The sequence below is a fragment of the Amphiura filiformis genome, chromosome 18 (assembly GCF_039555335.1).
Source record: "Amphiura filiformis chromosome 18, Afil_fr2py, whole genome shotgun sequence".
NCBI classification, from domain to species: domain Eukaryota; kingdom Metazoa; phylum Echinodermata; class Ophiuroidea; order Amphilepidida; family Amphiuridae; genus Amphiura; species Amphiura filiformis.
Genome location: NC_092645.1, coordinates 56199387 through 56219750, shown reverse-complemented (window position 1 = coordinate 56219750; position 20364 = coordinate 56199387). Strand labels below are relative to the sequence as shown.

The 20364-nt window shown below is 40.3% G+C and overlaps 1 protein-coding gene across 1 annotated transcript; it reads right to left on the bottom strand.

Moving 5' to 3' along the window:
- Nucleotides 1–546: 546 nt before the first annotated feature.
- Nucleotides 547–19849, bottom strand: LOC140139644 (uncharacterized). Its single transcript, XM_072161348.1, has 10 exons — nucleotides 19844–19849; nucleotides 15069–15515; nucleotides 13164–13307; nucleotides 11877–12005; nucleotides 6707–7070; nucleotides 6023–6155; nucleotides 3861–4054; nucleotides 3559–3633; nucleotides 2745–3362; nucleotides 547–2602 (listed from the first exon to the last, which is right to left on the bottom strand). Exons 1-10 carry the CDS (start codon nucleotides 19847–19849, stop codon nucleotides 900–902), a joined length of 3813 nt encoding a protein of 1270 aa, XP_072017449.1. The 3' UTR covers nucleotides 547–899.
- Between the last annotated feature and the right edge of the window lie 515 nt (nucleotides 19850–20364).

Genomic DNA, 20364 nt, shown 5'->3' with positions numbered 1-20364 from the left:
ATGTGAGACCTGGAAATGAACATGCGTACCATGTGAGACCACGAACATTTTGAACGGATATCGGATACCTGACCAGGAATACAATTTTCTTCATTTCACCGATCATTTTCCCAAGTTCCGTTTCACTTTTGTGAAAAATAAACAATGCCAACTACTGAAACCCTAGGGATGGTAGCCAAAATGGTTCACCGAGCTCAGCCAAGCTTCGCTGCCTTCGGTATATCATTCTAGCGAAGGGGTATCCGACTTTTGGCAAAGCCCCAACCCATAAAAGGCTGTAAAAACTGGCAGGCAAAGCTGAATTTACACACACTGCTCCAATACCACAATTGAGCAAAAATCGATCGAATCTATTACGACCATGCTTAAATTGACAACCCCTTGACATAATTGACTTTCCATTGACCGCAGACAATGACACCAGACATGTTTTTAATGACCAATTGAGCATTTGATGAGAGGGTCGTATCGTAATTACCATGCTTACAGAGCACAAAAATTGATTTTGGTTGTATTATCGACGACCCGTGTTTATATGTATCTAATATACTGTTCGCTTGTTAGCGTCGAAGGCTCTAGCGAAGCTGAAATGTCAGTGAAGACTTGGCTGAGCTCAGTAACCCATTTTGGCTATAGGCCTACTCCTCAGTATCCGACCTCGGAGCTTTTGCGATTTTGATTCCCCAGAAACGTTGCTGGTCTTGCGTTTTTGGAACAAGATTGGTTACCTGACCATTATACCAAGTGATCCCCTGTGCTAAACAATTCTAATTTCTTGTTTTGGCATAAATGGCATATAATTGACTATTGGACTCATGAATAAAAACAAAATTAAAAATGCAAAGAATTGGAACGGTTCAGGGGTCATTACGTAGTATGGTATTGGACTGATTCTGAAATTACTTTACTGGTGCGACGGTTTTCACCGACGATTCAACAGTTTTGACCGGCAGTACTTTCTCCCCGACGGTTGAGCGTTTCTTAACATGTTTTGCAGCCCTTCTTGATTTGTTAAATTTGACCGGTTTACGCAGTTGTTTTATAGCCGAGGCTCTTTCCCATATTGCCCTGTTATGAGCCGCATATCCCGGCGCAAGTGGAAACATTGAAAATGTATACGCATGCGTTAGAGGCAAGTACGAATCGGCCACACATTTTTTCAGATTTGCTATCTCTTCTCTGTTGCGCTTCCAAATCTCGCTGAGCGATTCCCAGACGCTCTCTGCGGATGACGGACGAGTGGATGTGTCGGAGGATACGCTGTCACGAGCCGTTCGTGGCTTTATTGTCTGTTTTTGTCTGCTCCTTTTGGTTGATAAACTACGTGTGGATGATGTCCGTGCACGGATATTGTAGCCTTTTTCAACCTTCTCAAAATCAAAAGGTATGCTTTTACTTTTACTCGGCTTCTTTTCAGTCTTTATCGGAAAGGCTTCATTAGATTTCGATGCAGTGCTTTCTGGCTCTGTCGTGCCAAAATTTGGAAGAGTTGAATACGTCATTCGGAAAGACGGCGCATGCTCCGTTGGTAGCGGTGATGATGACGCTGGCACGCTAATGCGAAACTCGGAAAACTTATCGAGAATTGATGATGAATCGGTAAGCTTCGTGATTGATTCTCTTTCTTCACAGTTCGCACGCGATATCGTCGTTTCGGCTTCTTTGACTATATCATGATACGTGCCTACCATGGTGTTATTCATTTGCTGTTTAACAGGCAATGGAGATTCCACCTCAGGATTGTTTGCCTCAAAGACGTCTTTAATTGCATCAGTATCATTTGCTGCTTTTTCAATCCCTTTCCTTTCCTCCTCGCCTCTAGCGTCTTGTCGTTTTCCTACAGTCTTGCGAGCCACTTTCCCCGTTTTCTTCTTCACCTTTGCGCCTCGTTTTCCAGAACGAGGTTTGACTGACTCTTCCGGCGGTACCATCACATTGTCGATACTGGACATGCGCCGTTTCTCTCCGCTACCGATTCTACTTATCGATTGTTGTTTCACTGGAGATGGACTTCTGTGCGATACGCCATCTTGAATCGGCTCTCCCCCACCAATTGAAGGTAGCTTGGGCTTTCCAACCTGAACGTCATCTTTTGATGATATCGATTTGCTAGTGTTATTTATACCAATCGTATTTGTCTGCGTTAGAGTTGTAGACGGTGTAGCAAACATGTGTTTCTGCAACATTCCCGGTTTTGTCTCAGGTTTGCCCGTCACATTTTTCACTGCAGGATTCTTTCCTGGTTTAGCAATCGGTAGTGCTTTACTACCGCGTCTCCCCGATCCAGTGCGAACGTCAGCAGCTACGCTGCCTCGTCGAGCTTTTGCAATGTGTGGATGACTCGAATCTCGTGTGCTGTTGCTCGAATCGGTACGGTCCACAACGCCCATGTATGCTGCCGTGTTGTCCTTGGGCTTTTTAGGACCAACCATGTCTGTACCTGTTGTTTTTTGTACCTTGGTGTGATCTTGGTCATCCAGCACATTTACTTTACTGTTTCCTACACCGCCTTGTCCTTTTACGTCCATATTTGTCTGCAAAGAAGTAATGCCACTCTTGCGACCAGCGCTTTGCGATGATTTCACACGTACACAGATCCGTCCTGTGTGCCGAATTCGTCATCACACCAGACTATGATACGACTGTCTAAATTAGAAAGCGGAACATCTTGTTCTAGATCGTCAAGTTCGCAACTGTCTCTCTCCATTTGACCAAGATTTTTTCAATCATATCTTCTGTCTCACCGTCATCATCACGTCTCCTTTTCTCTATTTGATGGAAGCTAACACTAGCAGTAATTTGCAAGTTTGGTAGCTCTTCATCTTTTCCCCACGGCGAGAAGAGATCCCTGGGATGATGTAAATCGCCATTATCTATAGAAGACGATTGACTTTCTAAATGTTTCATTCCATCCGTTTCTTCACCGTGCTCGAGATGTGGTATTGTATCTGTCGGATCAACTTGCAATGATTTATGATCAGCATAGGGGTGTTCTGTTGGCGTTAATGACGAGTCGGCAGTTGCGGAAGCAATGTTATCAATCGCCTCATCGTCAGTGAAACTCAAGGCCTGTTCGTCAATACCAATTTGAAGTAAGTGTTGTCGATCGTGGGTTTCCCGTTCATGGGTATATGGTGCTGGGACACCAGGAGGCCAAGCAGGACCAAACTCCGTAGGGGGAAATGGGTAACCTGCCTCGTGGGTACCAAGCGTAGGTCCCCAAACAACAGGGTGCCCGGAGTGCGGCGGACCTCCTTGAATAAACTTCCCGTCTGATTGGTAGAAACCGTGAGGGTAGAACAGACCGTCAGGACCTACCACTCCTTGTCTAGTGGTCTGGCTGGCTTTCAACGCAGCCATTTCTGTTGCGCTTAAGAACAAAACCCCATGCTTATCTGCCTCATGTTCCCTAAAATAGAATCGCCCATCGGGTCCGTAGCGAGCATTGAATAGAACCGCCCGTCGGGTCCCATGACTACTGGGTGGCGTTTGCCGTCTGGTGCAATGCGACAGATAGCCATGAACCGGCCGTCGGGGCCATAGTGACCGGGGTAGTACCTCCGTCCGGTCCGTACTGGCCAGTCTCTAGTTGGCTCTCTTTTCTGTATAGTTTTCCTGACACTGGTTGGTATCCTGAGGGAAAAGAGCAAAATGTAACGATTATATTCATATCATTAAAATCGTTAAAAGGAATAAGAATCTACAAAAATTAAGCAGATGAAATTGGAAAGAGACAAACAATAAGAAGAAACGGTGGAAGAATAAAGAATGAAGAATGCGACACAAATGAAGGAAGAAGAATATGTTCAATAACAACAGCAACGACATTCATTATTCAGCTACAACAATGAAAGGTTTACCTGCATTAATGTTGTCCGTTTCTGGTCTGATAGACATATCCGTGACACCGCTACCTGATGTAGTTATTGCATCGTGCTTTGCAATAGTTGATTCGGCCTGATACTGTTGTCCTACATGTCCTATATCTCCAATTGGTATACCTAACGATGCGTCGTACTTGGAATACGTATCGTCATGAGGCAGTGGACTATGACTATAACACAAAACAGAAAAATATGCAACATTATCTGCTTATTTTGATCCCCGGTTTTGATCCAGGGATGCAGAAGTTGAGGGGGAGGGGTCGTGGACCACCGTTCCTAGTCTACCAAAATTGTTCAGGAAATGATGCACGTGGGAGGGAAAAAAGAATAATATAAGGAAAAGAAAATAGAAAAAAAAAGTTGCTTGAAGGACATAATCACTATAATATCCTTTGCTTCTCTTTTCACTCTCCCATTTCTCCTCCTTCCTTCGTCTTACCATGCTTACTGTACATACAGGTAGCTTTTGCAAATGTTACTGAAATGATGCAACGACTATTTTGACATTATAGCCATTGAGTAGTAACAGTCAAGTGGAGTATGAGTTCTATACGAGGATATTGAGCGCTTTTTCTTTCGCAGTTTAAGTGTTATGCAGATGCCAGAAAGTGATTCTCATGAAGCAAATGGAATTTAGTTCAGATATAGAGATGTTTAGGCTTTTTACAATTACAAGACAGTTAAGGCAGAATAAAAACGCGATATTTGTATTTAATAATTCTGCATTAATATTGCAACCAATTTCTGTTTCTCTTATTATTATTTTTTTAGCTAATGTAGTGGGGATTTTTTTTTCTTCAAAAACTTCCAGCCAACACCTAGAAGTCAAATTAATAAATGGCGCGTCAATTAGAGCCATATTGTTGAAACTGATCTTGCTAATGACAAACTGCAAACCTAATATACAAATTTAATGATCATCATGACTTACATCTCGATGTATCTTTTTATCTCGATGTATTTTTTAAAACTTTATGCTAGCACATTGTATATCTTCCTGTGCTTTTTATTTGATGTACAGCGCATCGAAACTTCAGTCTTATGCGCTTTATAAATGAAATTTATGTTATGTTATGTTTATGTTACATACATTTTCGAATACATATAAAATTGCACGATTTTGAGTCCGCATGTATTGCTTGAAGATCGATCGTTTTATTGTCTTATAATTGATATAGACGAATCCAACGGAGCCAAGTCATGGTCAGGATTTGGTCGGCCATTATTGGGTCCCCGCAGCACATAACTGGTGTTGTGACTGCCCAATTGGGTGGATTAAGCCGCTTAAAATTCGATTTTAGATTCTTTTGTGTTGTAAACTGTCATCATTCTTTTGTCTACGTGTAACACGGGTGATAGAATGCAGTTTAAAATACCCTCCAAGGCCGCATCATTTCACATTTTAGATGAGATGGGGCCGATGGGGACCCAGCTATAGACCTTTTACCCTCTTTCCCATCATGCACTATTCCAGGGGGGTATGAGTGTCGCAAAATACATCATCTCCCGGGGGAGTACAGAGTTATGTTCATTACATTCTGGAATATACGGACATTTCGGCTGGTGCCTTCATCACAAAAAAAGGAATCCCCGATAATCACGATAATGGCGCGCGATCACTAATACCTTTCGGAGGCAAAAAACAATATTTCTATTGGTGCCTTATTGACATGGTGTCGTCACCCAAAAAAGTTTCCTGCTATTGAAACCTAACTTTGTATACATTTTATAGACCTAATGGTGATAAACTAATGACGGGACACGCAGTGATATTTTGTCGGCGTCCGTTTCACTTTTTTTTCGGAGATGAAAATAAGGCGTAAACAAAAATCTCTGACACAGATGTTCTGCATCGCTCCGTAACTGCATCACTCGTGTATTCAATAATTGCATAATTAGTAACATCGATGGCCTTTACGATAATCCGCATATATGGAATCAGTATGCCCATATTAAGACAAAATAATTGCAAATTCTGGCAAAGACCTTCGGATGCACACGATCTATGAGGTTGATGAACTACGTCAAACCCCCCTGGAATAGTGCATTGTGGGATAGAGGGAAAAAGGTCAATAGCGGCCATTGAGGTGTAGGAATGCGTGAAATTGGATTCGTCTATGTCTTATAAAGTAACTCACGGTGTAATCGGATGTACGACTGTCTCATCTGTCGTTGTATGTTGGCTACAAACAAGACTATTTTCCCCACTATGTGTTGTGTGCGTCTGCTCCACATATTTGTTTGGACATTTTAAAGACGCCGGAACCGAATCTGCGAAATTAATGACATTTTGATTCTCAGAATATGAATTTCGACAACTTATTTAGTATAATATATGCTACATGTAGAACATAAACGCCCCGCAAACCATCATTACCAATGCTCTAGCGACGAATGAGTGCCTTTAGATACAATTTGATTTATTTATACTTAGACTTGAGACCCTTGCCGATGGGAGGGCGGGTTAGTATAATGGTCTTTTCACTCGCTTCTCACCACTGTGGCCGGGGTTCAATTCCCTGCAGGGGCACATGTGAGTTTGGTTGCCGATCCATGCTTGTCCTCGCAGGTTTTTCTCCGGGTGCTCCGGTTTTCCTCCTCCTGCATCTAAAATCGGACCTCTTCCCATATCCCTGTCCCGTCATACCCGGATGGCATCCCTTGAATTTAGTAGCCTCTGAGCACTAAATTGGGTTTAGCCTGGCTTCGGCCGAATGTTCTAAATAAACATTGTATTCTACTATTGAAAGCCGACTGTTCATAGATGATGAAAAAGAACTTATATAGGGACACAATTCTCATGTAATCGTTTAGGTACTTGCCTGTTATATCCGTCGTGGTTTTTGCTGTCATTACACTCTCCCCTACTTCCGTAGCTCGCCGTCCAGTCAACACGGCATCCGCCTTCGAATTATGTCCGTCTCTACCGCCGATCGCAGGGCTTTCCCGACCCATGATAATAACCACAACCTGTTGCTTGTCTTCGATGGAGAGATTGGCAAATTCTCGTATGATTTCGTGGCTTCGGTTGCTGATTTCGAAGGTCGGTCCGGAAGTCGGTATTTCAGGTTCGTCACAATATTGTGGTGTAGTACCGTGTTCTGCCCAATGCTTCAAGCAACGAGGACAGTGGAACACCGGGCGGACGCTTTTCTCGTTATCATGTCCACGCTTGATGTTCGCTACCTTTGAAAGTGAGAAGTATGAAAATATTTTATTTTTTTAATCATACATGCAGTCTAGACTACATTGTACACGAAGACGGATATATCACATTGATATCACGTACTATAAAAAAAGAAAGTGAAGTCGAAGGCTAGGCCTAAAACGTTGTTATATAGTTATTTTATAAAAAAAAACAACAACTGCGCCGTGGATTCCTAATAATTGTCCAATGAACTCATGCTGTTTCTTTGTGTAGGGTAAGTTTATACATTTGGCCCCAGGCGACCATTCAAACTTTTGAGTAGGCCTACGTACCACTTTTTAAGAGCCACCCCCCAATAAGCTCGTCTCACATTCAAAACTGGTATAGGCCCTACATTACAAGCATTGTATTTAGGTTAAGTAAATATCACCTTAAACTTCATTTAATTTGATAACATCAATGTTGCCCAAATTCAGTGTATGCCTAATTATGTGTACCCAAAATCGTACAGATCGAACCTATTAAAACTAAACATCTCAAAAAAAGTACTAGTAACTTAACCCCCCTTAAAGCCATATTATAACATTTCTTAAAAAATAGATTAGTATTAATTTTCAATAAAATATTAGCATTTACTGTCAAATATGTCCCTTTTAATTTTGAGCCGAACAAGTGAGGTAAAGCAAAGAAAATCGGAATTTACAACTAGCGCCAATGCATGTCACGCCGGCAGTTGTAATATGGTACGACCCTCTGGGTGTGTGTGTGTGTGTCCCGCACGGGGTGTACGTAGGGGTTTGTTGACATCGCATACGCGTTCGACTAATATTTCTATCGTAATAATAAAACGCTGATTCAGGCGGTTTATTCAAAATCTCGGATTTTGACAAAACTACAGCACCTAAAGTCTTGATTTTTGCAGAGAATCTTTGTTTACTAAAGTTCATTACAATCGTGTAAAAACCCTTGAGGGCGTTCTCCTCAGTCAGCAAATGTTATAATATGGCTTTAAATAATGACCATTATTCAAAAACGGGCAATTGTATTACAAATCTGTAACATGCGTTGGAAGCAGAATTTATTTCCGCACATGTTGACACCTCATTTGTATCAATTGACTAAATATTGACGTCACAGCGTACATTTAAATCAATGTAACCCAATATTTGAAAGTTGCAGCTATTGATTTGTATTCAGTATAATGAAAGGAAATCTGTGTGTAATGACATCTTTATGTGTTTTTGTATTGTTGTAATAAAGTGCAACTTTCAAATCTGGACCTCACTACATTAAATTGACCGGTGTTTTATTGTTTTCTGGGCTATTGCATGAAATAAGGTGTCAAAATGCGCAAAAATAAATTCTGCTTCCAACGCATTTTACAGATTTTTTGAATAATGGCCATTATTTAAGGGGGGGGGTAGTTACTTTTTTGAGATGTTTATATAAGGCGGGCTAACCAATGGCAATGCGGGAGCTATTTCAAGTTGCGGTTTAAGGGTATACTTGCCCATCAATTTCATTCAGGGGCGTGTTTGAAAAACGGTACAGCGCATTAGTAAAAAGAATAAAAAAATATATACTATAGGCCTACCCTAATAGCTTACAATAGATACCCCACCGTAAATAGCTCTCTTCATTACCTCGCTGTGCCAGAATATACGCGCAGTGTACGTACTTTTGAACCATATTTTGTTCAAAAATGATAGGTTGGTTCCATTTTTTTCGAATGTGTCTTCGGCGGCCATTTTGAAATTCAAAATGGCCACTATATTTAGCCTTTTTTAAGCCATATTTGTCCCGAAAGTGCACAAAGTCATATTTTTCTTACTGATTATTTATACTTTTGATTGTCAAATCCACTAAGAACATAATTAGGATCATTTTCTAGAATCCAAGATGGCTGCCAAATCCAAAATGGCCGCCAATTTGTCTAAAATGGTCTGCCAGCTATAAGGACATTGATTTCTTTCCTTTTTTGCTGATTATTTTCACTACTTATGTTTCTGAGAATCCACTGAGAAATAAAAACTTAATTTGGTCCATTTTCTCCAATCCAAGATGGCCTCTAAATCCAAAATGGCCGCCTTTTATTAAAATATGGCATACCGCTTTAGGCAATTACTATCACTGAGAGTAAAATACATGTATTTCATTTCTGTCAGATATGGATAAGAAAATGATTAAACATCTTAAATAGTGCAACAACATTGTTTAAGGAGAATGTGCATTTCACCTTTCAAAATGGCCACCAAAGTGTCTTGAAATTGCCTAAGATTTTCAGCTAATTTTCAGCATTTATGCAATGAAATGCAGAAAATCGCGTTTTAAAAAGTTGAAATTTCAATATTGTAATTCAACTTTAGACGTTTATGATAGAGCTGACCTTGAGGCATTTTAATGCCTAGTTGTCATCATCTATGTTATCAGTATTTTCAAGTTCCTCAGCACAGCTGTATTGGTACACTCTTCATCTGCTCCACAAGCACATGCTTCTGTACAAGTCAGATTGTGTCGTCTGCAGGAACATCTTCTGGAGCATTTGCTTATTCCACATCCGCACCTAACAAGCTCGACAACAGACTCGGGAGCTATTGCAATGTCTGACAGGATAGGTACTGGGATGTTATCTGCATCACTCGACCATCCTAGCTTGAACGGGTCTGGAATATTTGGATTTACCACAAGGTCTTGACTACAAATATATGCTTGCATATGCACCCGCAGAATGTGTTGATGCCACGCACCAGAAGTTGGAGGGATTTTATCAATCCCCCCTGGTTGGCTCTTGAAGCGTTTCCATCTCAGTTTTTTTAACTGTGCCCATGAGCCTGCACCAAACCCTCTCACAGCCTGAAACAACACTTTGAGATGGCATTTCTGCATCACCAAGTTGACTCAGTGCTGTGAGTTCTTCAGGTGTTGCTTCAGTGAAGGCATTGAAGGCAGTCTTCTTACCTATACCTCTGATATGTCCACATGTGTCGCATCCTGCTTTTGATGTCCCAAGACGGATATGTATTGGTTTCAGCAAGATTTTCCTTCTGTTGTCACCTGTTCCCATAAGCATGATTGTCTGAAGACCAAGAACCGTTAGTCTTCAAAGAGCAAGGACCATAACACCTGTATCTTGGGTCATGATATGGACATTCTGTCCAGCTTCAGAGATCTCTGCTGCATGTAGCATGATTAGAGTGTCTGCTTCCTCTTGTGTACTAAAACCTGTCGATGGCTGAACATGATTCATGTTGCTTCTCACATGCAGACGTGTTACAGTGACTACTGGTAGATTTCGAGGGTGTCCTTAGTTTCATTGTTAGCCAAAAATAGCTTAGAGTCACGGATGGGGGTTGTGTCAGCAACAATTTGGCTCTCGCTGATGATTGGACTCCTAACTTGCGACGTCTGATTATAGCTTTGATTGAGTTTTCTCTTCCATAATAATAATCAAAGATGACACGGCAACCTTCATAGTCACTGTAACACATCTGCATGTGAAAAGCAACATGAATGATGTTCAGACATCGACAGGTGTTAGTACACAAGAGGAAAGCAGACACTCTAATCATGCTACATGCAGCAGAGATCTCTGAAGCTGTTACAGATGTTATGGTCCTTGCTCTTCGAAGACTCACGGTTCATGGTCTTCAGACAACCATGCTTATGGGGACAGGTGACAACAGAAGGAAAATCTTGCTGAAACCAATACGTATCCATCTTAGGACATCAAAGTGTTGTTTCAGGCTGTGAGAGGTTTTTGTGCAGGCTCATGGGCACAAAAAATTACCTTCAGGCTAACACAGATGAAAAACTGAGATGGAAACAATTCAAGAGCCAACCAGGGGGATTGATAAAATCCCTCCAACTTCTGGTGTGTGGCATCACCTTGTCAAGACCTTGTGGTAAATCCAAATATTCCAGACCAGTTCAAGCTAGGATGGTCGAGTGATGCAGATAACATTCCAGTACCTATCCTGTCAGACATTGCAATAGCTCCCGAGTCTGTTGTCGAGCTTGTTAGGTGCGTATGTGGAATAAGCAAATGCTCCAGTAGATGTTCCTGCAGACGACACAATCTGACTTGTACAGTAGCATGTGTTTGTGGAGCAGATGAAGAGTGTACCAATACAGCTGTGTTGAGGAACTTGAAAATACTGATAACATGGATGATGACAACTAGGCATTTAAATGCCTCAAGGTCAGCTCTATCATAAATGTCTGAAGTTGAATTACAATATTGAAATTTCAACTTTTAAAAACATGATTTTCTGCATTTCATTGCATAAATGCTGACAAATTAATCGTAGCCAATTTCATGACATTTTGGCGGCCATTTTGAAAGGTGAAATGCACCTATATTCTCCTTAAACAATGTTGTTGCACTACTTTAAGATGTTTACAATCATTTTCTTATCCATATCTAACAGAAATGAGATACGTGTATTTTACTCTCAATGATAGTAATTGCCTAAAGCGGTATGCCATATTTTAATAAACGGCGGCCATTTTGGATTTAGAGGCCATCTTGGAATGGAGAAAATGGACCAAATTAAGTTTTTAGTTCTCAGTGGATTCTCAGAAACAGTAGTAGTGATGTTTTTTGATCAAAAACATCGACAATTCAAGACTCTGTAAAAACAAATCAAGAATTATCTGGGATAATTGCAAGTATAATGAAAGTTATGATCTAAGCTACCAGATGCATCATTAATTTCCTGACTATGATATTTAGTTGTGGGAAAAGATTACTTTAATGTTTTGGCGGGATTATTTCCCGCCAAAAATTGCAACCAAAAAGAGCATGTAGCCTTAAGGACTCTTTGTACTGTAATAATTATTCTTACCTCCAGTCGCACTCCCATAGATTGACATAGTAATAGAGTCTTCAGGTTCTCCTCCAATGAAATATCGTCATATGCGTCATAGCCATCCAACATGTGTAATATTGGAGTGGACAGTTTGTGACGGGATTTCTATAGAAATACGTGTATTAAAAAAGATTGAAATGGGTGATTTGATGTGACTTATTCTTTCTGTCTTTTTTCCTTTCTCTCTCTCCTCCCTCCCATTCTCTCTTTTTTCATATTTATTTCGGACTTTCGACCTCCCTCCCCGGGCCTCCCTCCCTTCATTTCTTTCTTTCTTTTTTCCTCTCTTTCTTTCTTTCGTTCGATCTGTCTGTCTGTTCTTTCTTTCTTTGCGCCGCCCCTTTTTAATTGAAGACCTGAGCGCAAGAAGACGGTAAGTCCACGTGGCCCCTCAATATGTATACACTAAAGTTGCGTATAGTTTCGTATAGTTTGGTAATGTTTTATACGTGTTCAGGGACCCAAACAAATCTTTCACAACCTTTCATGATGTTTTCACCCTGGAACATGTATTAAACATTATAAAACCCTAAAAAACTATACATAACTTTAGTGTATACCGGTACATGTTGAGGGGCCAAGTGGACTTGGTCTTCTTGCGCTCAGGTCTTCAATTTGGTTTGTCCAGGGCCGTTCCGACCATTAGGCCAGGTAATGCGGTCGCCTAGTTAGGGCGGCAAACGCAGAGGGGCGCAAAAAAAAGAAGAAGAAAAAAAAAAGCGAAAAAAGAAAAAACGGGAATAGAGAAAGAAAAGGGAAGGAAAAATGGTATGGTTTGGTGGGGTGGCAGGGAGAGGCTTTGCCTAGGGCGGCAAAATCCCTAGGAACGGCCCTGGGTTTGTCCTATAGGCCTATAAGTTTTAATTGTAACTTATTGAGTGAGTTATATACTGTCCTTGATGTTTAGGCCTAAATTCTGTTTCCTCTTGAATCATTGAATTGATCTCCGATGATGGGTTTGTTTGTTCCGCATCAGTTTTGAGGCAAAACCCCCAAATTACGTAAATTGCCGCTTTTTGCGACAATTTTGCGCAAAATGTGTCGATTTTGCCCCCCCCCCGAAATTCACTTTGCCCCCCAATTCCTGGTGAAGCCACTGTTCCGCATATTTCACGATGCGTAGATAATAGGACTATACTTTTAGTAAATATTCCTGACTGCTTTGATAACCCCAGACATTCGACAACTCGCAGTGAAGATGGTGAATGTTCCACATTTCATCTAACCGTAATAACAAAAAATGCATTTTCCCAATAGACCTACCTCGGCTTTCCTAGACTCCGTTGGTGTTCTTCTTGGTGGTAATTTCAGGTCATGATGACCTTCGACCGCGAGTGTGAGATTGCCGCCATCATGCCCTCCATCGTCTTCTGAGTGTGCAAGATTCGGAAGGTAACCAGCAAATAGCTGTAACATTCATAAATACATAAATGTATATAAACTCTTCCCATGCTTGTCTGTACTGAAGAATTGTTTCCCAAAAGACATAAAAATAGGGGTGAATATCTATTCTTCAATACGAAAGGTCAAAAGTTTCAAATGATGGACGACTTTTTATCCCAGCTACATACACTTTAAGTATATACATATCATTAGATTTATAAAGTTTACTTCGAGGACTGATAATATCAAAACTATCAATTTTTATTAATTTCCCATAAAATGTGTATTATATCGTGAATTTCAAAAAAATCACAATTAGGCCTATTGATATCAGAAGGACATTCCTCGTATTCAGACTGCAATTCGATATGTCTGGTGTAGGGGAGAGTGGGGGCAAGTTGAGCCAGGGGGTAAGTTGAGCCACCCCCTCTTGAAAGAAAATTAAAAACTTATCTTACTTTGCAGTTCCACTTATTTGTATATGACATAACAGAGGCTTCTCAAGTGTAATATGGAATCGCTTGCACATAGGGTAAGAAAGCGGCATTAGAAAGTTCATTTTTCGCACTTTTGTCGAACTTTTGGCAAAAACCAATTTTTTTCATGTTTCACCCAGAAAGAAAAAGGCTAAAATGATAGCATTCTGGATATTGAGGATGTGATATATGAACACTATTTTAGAAAACTATTTAAAACTGTAACAAGTTTTAGTCAGGTGGGAGGCTTGGTTGTTGACAAAAAGGGTCACATGGGGTAAGTTGAGCCACAGGCCATGGGACAAGTTGAGCATAGGAAAAACCTGCAGAAATTTCCCCAATTTTTTTATTCAAAGTAAAATCTTGTCATAAATTACTTGTATGCAATATTTAGATCAAACTACTTCTATATCAAACTATTTTTCGAAATAAATACCTGAAAACAACAATTAAAAAAAAGCAAAATTGAATTTCACAGCTATGGCATATACTGTGCATTTCTATGGTGGCTCAACTTTCCCCCGTGACTGGCTCAACTTACAATTTGCAAATGATTTTTGACGTCTCACTGTGCGAAAGTGCAAAATATTGATTACAATTTTGTGGTATCATAACCAAGTAAACATACATATGTTTCATTTGCAACACTGCATTTGGGCCTGGGGGCACTCCAACTTTGGAGGTGACGCGTATGTAGGGCTGTTAAGACCCCTTTTTCAGCATCGCTGTCACCCAAAGACCCCATATTTTTTACGAACACATGCTTGCTCCGCGCTCTGTCACCCGAAGACCCCCTATTTTTCCATTTGATCTGTCACCCAAAGACCCTTACAAGTTCAATTTGAACAGCAACTTTCATTTATCACTGATTTTGTTACTTATTTTGAAAAAATAAAGAAATTTGAAGCCATTTAGAACTAGAAATTGATTTTCGAGGTTTTTGTGGCGCTGTTTTGGTTCTCACCCAAAGATTCCATTAAAAAAAAAGGTCATGTTCTCACCCAATGACCCCATATTTTTTACATTTTGCTGTCACCGAATGCCAAAAATCATGCTCTCACCCAATGACCCCATATTTTTTACATGTTGCTCTCACCGAATGCCCCTTAGTGCGAAAGCGCCAGCCCTACACCTATATCCATTTCAAATTGAAGTGCCCCCCCGGGCATTTGGGTCCTGCTTTATTTATTTGAGCGTAGTGAAAGTAAATGTAAAAAGTGGCTCAACTTACCCCACTCTCCCCTACTCTCTCACCTCCCACGTGCAAACGTTAAAATCTGATCCCTTAAAACATTTAAATTTCACGAACCGATGTTTTCTTCGATCGTGGTAGCAGATCTCTCGGAGCACCTAACAGAGACGGCGTCAGACTCCTACTTCTGATGTATGCCGCATCCCTATGAGAAGACAGAGGAGGCCCCATCGTCATTCTTTGCTGCTGCTGTCTCGTATCATGATAGCTAGGTGTACCTAGCGGGGAAGTGGATCTTGTGTGATACTCTGTCTGGTCATTTGGTGCAGAGAGAGTCAGTCCAGTGGGGATTCGCTGTTGTCTTTGTTCTTCAGATAGGCCTACTTCAATGGCTGGTAGATACACAGGTTTTTCTTGGTCTTCGTGGACCTTTGTGAGGGTGAGGCCTACCGATGGCGTATTGACACCGCCGTGAAAGTCTGCCGCGGTACCCAAGGCACTCTGACTACCGTATGTTAATGGTTCACCTCCATGTTTCCTCGTGTGAGCACCAGATGCCAGCCCCTATGAAAAAATATGTTCATTTTAGTTGCATGGGCCACTGAAAATAAACGAGCATGTTCTACTATACGGGTTAGCGTTTTGGAGGTTTTATTGGTGGCTGTGTACAGTGTAGGCCTACTCAAGTAACATTGATTTAAATTTAGCACAAGTTGTTTAATTTTACTTTTAAACAGTCAAGATTGAGCGATGCACCCGATAAATCGTGCAAGTTGTTAATAGGACCTACTTACAACATTGTTTAAAACTTATACAACCTTGTTTAAGACAACTACTGTCTGTTCAATTAGCTTAGATTCTTGAATTTTTAAGATATTTGAAAAAATAAAAAAATGCTGCCAAAGTCATCAAAGAAAAGTGTTAGCACAGCCTTAGACCCAACGTGATTTATACTTTTCAAATTCCCAAGTTCAATTTAAAACACGATTTCTTTTCAATTTTGCCTCATTTTAGGCAGTTACTTGGGTCCACCAAAGGGTTCGCGACCTTTTCACAAATCGAGTGGGACGGTCCATTCTCAACTTAGGGCATAGACCCTATCCAATATAGAAAAACAACCTGTTCACCAATCTGTCCTGTCATTTCAATAGAGGCCTTGCATGTGACGTATCATCCCGTAAATATGGCGGACTACTCAAATGCATTCAACAAAAGCATGATTGCAATCTACCGTGACAGTTCGTCTCACACACATAACCCTGCACTACGATCAAATAGGTTGATGACAACATTTGATTGAATGAACTGCACTCCGCCATAACTACGGTGAAGGACACCGGTTCCAATTCATTTGTTTGGAGCCAGTCGATAAAATGATGCAGGGCCTCTATTGTTATACCGTTCCGGTTATTGGATAGGTTCTATAGGTGATGATGGTCCACCGGTTTTTGTTATACAAAATTATATGGCGCGATTACGTTTTATGCATAACATTATTCTGAGCATTATTTTTTCCTAAACATTTTTTTCCATCTTATTTCAACTGGTTTACAATGTAAATTGAGTTTTGTTTAATACCATCATTCCTTCCCAAGAATATCAGCATTCGCTTGACATTTTCAGATACAGTGACTTTTCAAAAATGTCTTTCTGTAACCTGATTATTTTGAATAATATTTTCTTGTACAAAAGTTCTTTTGTCCTTCTCATAGTTTGTATTCAACAAACAAAACGAAATAACTAATTGAAAATAAATGTGTAGTTTTATAATAGGCCTACATGCCTACACCTTCTCAGATCCATTCGTAAATAAATAAATAAATAAATAAATAAATAAATAAATAAGTAAGTAAATAAATAAATAAATAAATAAATAAATAAATAAATAAATAAATAAATAAATAAATAAATAAATAAATAAATACGCAAGGCATGTATTTATATAAGCTGGGTCTATTTTAGAAAACTTACATGTAGTTCATAAATAATAAGGTAATGTTTCAACAGTAGGATTTCAACACAAATCTGAAATAGGCCTACTGACAAATATAGCTATTTTGCTGGACAATTCTTGATGCGGATGGTCGAATAAATACTATCTCAGCGCATTGTGACATCGTCCGGCGTCCCCACTGCTCTAAATGGATTGATTCAAAAAAGTTTATGGTACCCGACGTTCTACGGCTTGTTTTGAAAATATCGCGGGAAAAGACCAAAATTGAAAGGAAATGGGGTTTTAAATTGAACTTTAGAATTTGAAAAGTATAAATCACGTTAGGTCTAAGGCTGTGCTAACACTTTTCTTTGATGACTTTGACCGCAATTTTGTATTTTTCAAATATCTTAAAAATTCAAGAATCTAAGCTAATTGAACAGACAGTAAGCTATAACAAAATAATAGGAAGAAGAAGAAGACTATCAGACTTTTTCCTCTTTCAATCAAACCTATGCTTACTATGAACAAGTAGGCCTAGGCCTATATTCTATCATCGTGTCAGCATGTATTACGTCACGTGCATCACATGATCATGTCTACTAAGTTTTGCCCTTCAGCTAGTTTGGGCAAAGTTGAAGGGCAAAACTTAGTAGACATGATCATGTGTTGAGTATTGTCGCACGGGCTTACCGTGCACAGTTAACATAATGCACGATCCTGGAACATAGGATTGATTGCAGATATCAGAACAAAGGACGGTCGACCCCCTTCTCTTTTCCAATAGCTTTTGACACCGTAGGCGTACGTGCACAGAACTTGACTCTTCCTGTACACGGGACCAACGGCTTTACGTGACTTCTATTATTATTATTTATTATATTTTACCTAAGCGCAGGCATCTGCATGTGAGACTGTTAAAAAAATTGCCGTTTAAAAAGACGTTGTTTAAAGTGTTGCGTTGTTAAAGGTTTTAAACAACATTGTTCAGCAGTTTTGTTGTTATAGCTTAACACGTTGTCTTAAACAAGTTTGTATACGTTTTAAACAAAGTTGTTTATAAGTTTTAACTTGCAAGATTTTAAACAACCGCTGTTTAAAAGTAAAATTAAGTTGTTTAATTGGTAAACAAGTTGTTGAAGGTTGAGCGATGCACCCGGTAAACAGCGGCTGTTTAAAATTTTCAACAACTTGTTTAGCAGTGTAAGCAGTGTATGGGGTGAGAAGAAATTCTACAATCTTAAATTCTGTCAAGTATAGCTGAACACAATTGTAGGATTTCCGACCTTATTGTGGAAAAGGATGATGAGAATTCTAACATTCGGCAAGCCCAAAGTTCGAACCCTTGCCGTCGTAGCCTAGGCCTAATCTCCCGACCGACAGCGCAACGGCCACGCCTTAGGCTTAGGCGCGTGAAAGTCGATTCCGAGTTTATCGTCCCCCGCCCGCGTCACTTTTTGGACACCAAAAACACCCGCGTCAAATTGTCAAAAATGCCAAAATAATTCATTATTTTCAAAGTATCAGTGTTTTCACCAGTTTTAGCAATTGAAAACATATATTTTTGTTTGTAAAACATATAAATTTATAACTTGGAACCAAAACCAGGCTCTTTTCTAACTTTTCTAGTCCCTACCCTGAGTAGGGGAGAGCGGGGAGTGTTCGCCCTATTTTTTTCTGACCAGCCTAGCGATGTCAATTTTAAGGTTAGGGATGATCTGATTAGCCCATGTGAAAGCCCTATGTCTTAGCTATATACGACCACAATCCCAGACATATAGGCCTTACAATAGCAACAGGATAGAGCAAACAAAAAAGTTTTGCAAAGTGGCGAACTTGCCCCATATTGGGGCAGGTTCGCCCATATAGTGGGGTAAGTTCACCCTAATCACAAAAAAGGTTTAAACATTGCATAACAATAACATATTCAATGCAAACATTTAGCAATAGTATACAGGGCATTCATTCTCTTCTGGGGAGTCACTAGATTTGTTGCAGGGGTCGGGTCAGGGTAAAATGTAGGGGTCCAAAGTGAGCTTAAACGTATCATGTTTACAACTTCGGGGAGAAATGGATTAGGACATAAACTGTGGTATGAGTAATACAGATATCACATAACTTTAAAAGAACATGTTTTTCATAGTTTTACCTTGTTTAATGGTTTAATTATCAATATTTTGCATAATACGCTGATGGGGCAGGTTCGCCCTCCAGTTTGGGGTAAGTCCGCCCGGGGAAGATATAGGGCGAACATGCCCCATCCTCAAAAGGGCGAACGAGCCCCTTGTGCACATTTGTGTATTTTCTTCAGGGTATGCAAAACACAAATCGAATAAGGAGATTATAACTGCATTAAATCTTTGACAAATCCCATATGTTCCCAATACAGATTTCCATTAAAACCATCTGTATTTATGTATCAATGATAATACAACATTATGAATGCAAGAAAAATTACGTTTTGGTGTAATTTTTTTGTTTTGGCTGCAGTTCGATGAACACGTCCCTATATGTCGCGTAGCTAATATGAGAAGTTTATAATGACCTATAGCACCTAATTTTGCCATCACCAAATTCCCTGATAGCCGTAGTGCTGAGAAACAAGGGGTGGGCGAACCTGCCCCTAGGGCGAACACTCCCCGCTCTCCCCTACCCATATAAAAACATGTTTATAAATAAAATGTATGAGTGTGGCTCCCGGGGTGTGGCTTTAAATCAACACGCACTTTAGGTCAATAATGAAATCTGATGAAATAATGAAAAATGAAAAATGAAAAAGTCACCTCACCAACCTGGAAAAAAAAAGGGACGATAAACTCGGAATTGACTTTCATGGGCCTTAACATCTCAGCCATGATCACCCCCCCCCATCAACGCCGTAACCGCTCGGCCGATAAACGTTTTGTTACGCAAAAAGAGTAGACCTACGCTACCAAAATAATTATTAAAATCACCTTACCGTCATTATTCGCTTGTTGGCATTGACATTTCTCGCCCGAGTCACCGGAGCAATTGTTTCGCCTCCTCCCCCTTCATTCCCGGGCGATGATCCACCAAATTTTGGCAGATGAGGCAAAATGACGCGTGTTTCTTCCGACATTCTTCTGAATGCAAAAAATACTCCAGTAAATCAAGTAAAATTAGGGCCTACTGTTTTCCGTCACTCCACAAATATTTCCCAAAATCGGATAAATTCAGTAGGCCTAACCTAAACATCATTTCGTGAACCCGGAAGTTACTGCATGTTTTTTCCAAGAACGAGTTGCGTACTGTGCGTTGCGCGCGAAATTTAAAACTGCGCATACAAAAGGCGGAGGCGCACGTTATACGCATGCTGGGACTTGCGCTCGGTGAACTTACAGCGCATTGACCGCAGGGGCGTAGCCAGCTTTTTCGGTCGGTGGGGGGGGGGGGCAAAATGAAATTTCGGGGGCACAGACGAAACAAATTACAGTTGCATCATACAATAGGCATACATAA

What these genes read in the sequence shown, in the direction of transcription:
- LOC140139644 (XM_072161348.1), bottom strand. An exon ending in CCAGTACGGACCGGACGGAG is followed by an intron (nt 3,363 to 3,558) that starts GTACTACCCCGG and finishes TAAGCGCAACAG; the next exon opens with AAATGGCTGCGTTGAAAGCC. An exon ending in AAGGAGACGTGATGATGACG is followed by an intron (nt 2,603 to 2,744) that starts GTGAGACAGAAG and finishes TTCGGCACACAG; the next exon opens with GACGGATCTGTGTACGTGTG.